Source organism: Myotis davidii, unplaced genomic scaffold (genome assembly GCF_000327345.1).
Source record: "Myotis davidii unplaced genomic scaffold, ASM32734v1 scaffold2152, whole genome shotgun sequence".
Lineage (NCBI taxonomy): Eukaryota > Metazoa > Chordata > Mammalia > Chiroptera > Vespertilionidae > Myotis > Myotis davidii.
Genome location: NW_006283542.1, coordinates 123,536 through 126,559, shown reverse-complemented (window position 1 = coordinate 126,559; position 3,024 = coordinate 123,536). Strand labels below are relative to the sequence as shown.

Genomic DNA, 3,024 nt, shown 5'->3' with positions numbered 1-3,024 from the left:
GTGGGGGGAGGGGATCGCTGAGGGTCACAGAGGCCAGTGGGGCCTGGGGGTGCAGGGAGGGAGTCCTGGATTCCTGCTTCAGCAAATTCCATTTGGGGACTCTGCTACCATCGCACTTCTGCTTGTTAGAAGCTGCTGGGCTGTGGGGCCATTGTGTGGGGAGGCTTAAGGGATTTGGGGGACCCGGGGAGCAGAGAGGCCAGCGACCTGGCTTGGCCCAGTCTGCACAGAGGGGCCGAGGCAGACGGAGGGCTCAGCACAGGCTCTGAGACGCAGGTAGGAACCGGGCATGGGACCCACAGTCCCTCCTCCCCCAAGACCCAGGCATCCAGTCCTCCAGCTCCTTCCTTTCCCCGGGGCCTGATGAGGTTCCAGCCCCAGCCAACTTCACACCTGGGACCCAGGAGTCCAGGGCCCCAGCCTCCTCTTCCCCCAGGGATTTTGGTGCCCCAGTGCCCACACCGCCTCCTGGCTTAGGACATGGAAGTCCAGGCCCTCAGGATCTTTCTCCCCCAAGACCCAGGGGTCTAGCTCCTCAGTTCCTCCTCCCTCAGACCCAGGAGTCCAGGCCCCCAGCCCCTCCTCCTTCAGACCCAGGGGTCCAGCCCCCAGCCCCTCCTCCCTCAGACCCAAGAGTCCAGGTCCCCAGGCCCTCCTCCCTCAGACCCACGAGTCCAGGCCCCCAGCCCCTCCTCCCTCAGAACCAGGGGTCCAGCCCCAGCCCCTCCTTCCTCCCTCAGACCCTGGAGTCCAGGCCCCCACCCCCTCCCCCTCAGACCCAGGAGTCCAGCTCCTGGCCCCATCTCTCCCCTTCCCCACAGATCGCCATGTACAGCTTCATGAGCGGCGGCCTCTTCTGCGCCTGGGTGGGGACTATCCTCCTGGTGGTGGCCACGGCGACTGACCACTGGATGCAGTACCGGCTGTCGGGGTCCTTTGCCCACCAGGGCCTGTGGCGGTACTGCCTGGGCAACAAGTGCTACCTGCAGTCGGAGAGCGTTGGTGAGGCTCCGGGTGGACGGGGTCTGGGCTGTGCCTGGGGCAGAGGCCACAGGGCACAACCTTATAGGCCGAGGGTGGGCTGCCCGTCCCGCAGATGGAGAAACCGGTGGCTCAGAGAAGGAAAGAGTCAAGCCAAGGTCACTGAGCCCGGGAAGGGGCCAAGCTGGGGTTTCAGCATTCCTTCCCAGGGCAGGTGCAACACGTATCGATTGAGGGGTTCGAGGGGAGAGGGGACGTGTCCCACACAAGTCGAGGTCAGTGGACTGTGGTCGCCAGAACAGCATTTTCTAAGTATTGACGATGGATCAAGAACTATGTCAATATGCTGAGTGACATAAGTCAGGAAAAGACAAGTGCTGTACGATTTCACTTACACGTGGAATCTAAAAAAGAAATTAAGTGAACAATCAAAACATAAACAGACTCAGACACAGAGAACAGGCTGATGGTGGCCAGATAGGAGGGGGATGAGGGTTGGGTAACAAGGTGAAGGGATCGAGAAGTACAGGTTGGTAGCTACAAAGTAGATATGGGATGTCACGTACAGCATAGGGAGTATAGGCAGCAATAATGCGATAACTATGTAGGGTGCCAGTGGGCACTTGAATTATCGGGGGATCACGTCTTCAATTATATAATTCTCTAACCGCTATGTTACATACCCAAAACTAATCTATACTAATAATAGGGTAATATGCTAAGTAGACTGACTGGGTCAACTGGCCATCTTATGGGCATCCGATTTCCTTCCGGACAAAGCCATCTTGGTGGGGGTCGAGGTAGAGGGCATTAGGGGTGGTCAGGCTGGCTGGGGAGGATAATTAGGGGTGATGAGGCAGGCAGAGGCAGTTAGGGGCAATCAGGCCGGCAGGTGAATGGTTAGGCCGGCAGAGTAGTTAGGGATGATCAGGCAGGCAGGCAGGTGAGCACTTAGGAGCCAGTGGTCCCAGATTGTGAGACGGATGTCCGACTGCTGGTTTAGGCCCTATCCTGATCCCTGTGGGATCAGGTCTAAACTAGCTGTTGGACATCTCCAGGCGAGTGATTGGGAGCCAGCGGTCCCAGATTGTGAGAGGGTGCAGGCTGGGCTGAGGGACACTTCCCCCGCCCCCTCACCCCAGTGCATGAATTTTGTGCACTGGGTCTCTAGTATAAAATAATATTGATTGTCAACTGTAATTGGAAATAGCCTGTTAGGTACTGAGGGATACAAAAGCAAGATAGACCCTAAGTTTGCTAAATACTGGATGAGGTATTATACTTGCTATGTGCCAGGCTATGTAATATATATGTATATAACTCTATGTATATATGTATGTGTGTGTATGTATATATTACAATATATATTATAAATATGGAGATAAGAATAGTACTTACAGTATAGTGCTCTGGCAATGTATATTATACACATCTATACTAATAAAGAGTAATATGCTAATTAGACCAGGAGACCTTCCGGACGTCCTTCTGGACAAAGTCAGGGGCTTGGCTGGCCTGCAAACTGCCCCCGAATGGCCCTTGGGGTTGGGGGAAGTTGGACTGACTGGGTCAACTGGCCATCTTATGGGCATCCGATTTCCTTCCGGACAAAGCCATCTTGGTGGGGGTCGAGGTAGAGGGCATTAGGGGTGGTCAGGCTGGCTGGGGAGGATAATTAGGGGTGATGAGGCAGGCAGAGGCAGTTAGGGGCAATCAGGCCGGCAGGAGAGGGCTGTTGGGGGCAATCAAGCCTGCAGAGTAGCAGTTAGGCATTGATCAGGCTGGCAGGGGAGTGGTTAGGACATGACCCAGCTAGCAGGCAGAAGTGGTTAGGGGCAATCAGACAGGCAGGCAGGTGAGCAGTTGGGAGCCAGCGGTCCCAGATTGTGAGAGGGTGCAGGCTGGGCTGAGGGACACTCTGCCTCCCGGCACAAATGTCATGCACTGGGCCTCTAGTTTTAAAGAATGGTGTTATGAACATTCCTATAAAAATTTCTTGTCAGGATTACATTATTTCTTAAGTTCTGATTTTACAGAAATCTA

The 3,024-nt window shown here is 55.0% G+C and overlaps 2 protein-coding genes across 2 annotated transcripts in view; both read left to right on the top strand.

The window, feature by feature from the left end:
* Positions 1 to 477, top strand: part of LOC107183203 (chromosome unknown open reading frame, human C19orf84) — a 3,369-nt gene extending 2,892 nt beyond the window's left edge. The window contains exon 3 of the mRNA XM_015564408.1: positions 437 to 477. Within this exon, the coding sequence (XP_015419894.1) occupies positions 437 to 477 (41 nt within the window). The remainder of the gene's footprint in view (positions 1 to 436) is intronic.
* LIM2 (lens intrinsic membrane protein 2) overlaps positions 199 to 3,024 on the top strand; it is a 6,481-nt gene continuing 3,655 nt past the window's right edge. The window contains exons 1-2 of the mRNA XM_006753700.2: positions 199 to 276; positions 822 to 1,002. Coding sequence (XP_006753763.1) covers positions 828 to 1,002 — 175 coding nt within the window. The 5' untranslated portion in view covers positions 199 to 276; positions 822 to 827. The remainder of the gene's footprint in view (positions 277 to 821; positions 1,003 to 3,024) is intronic.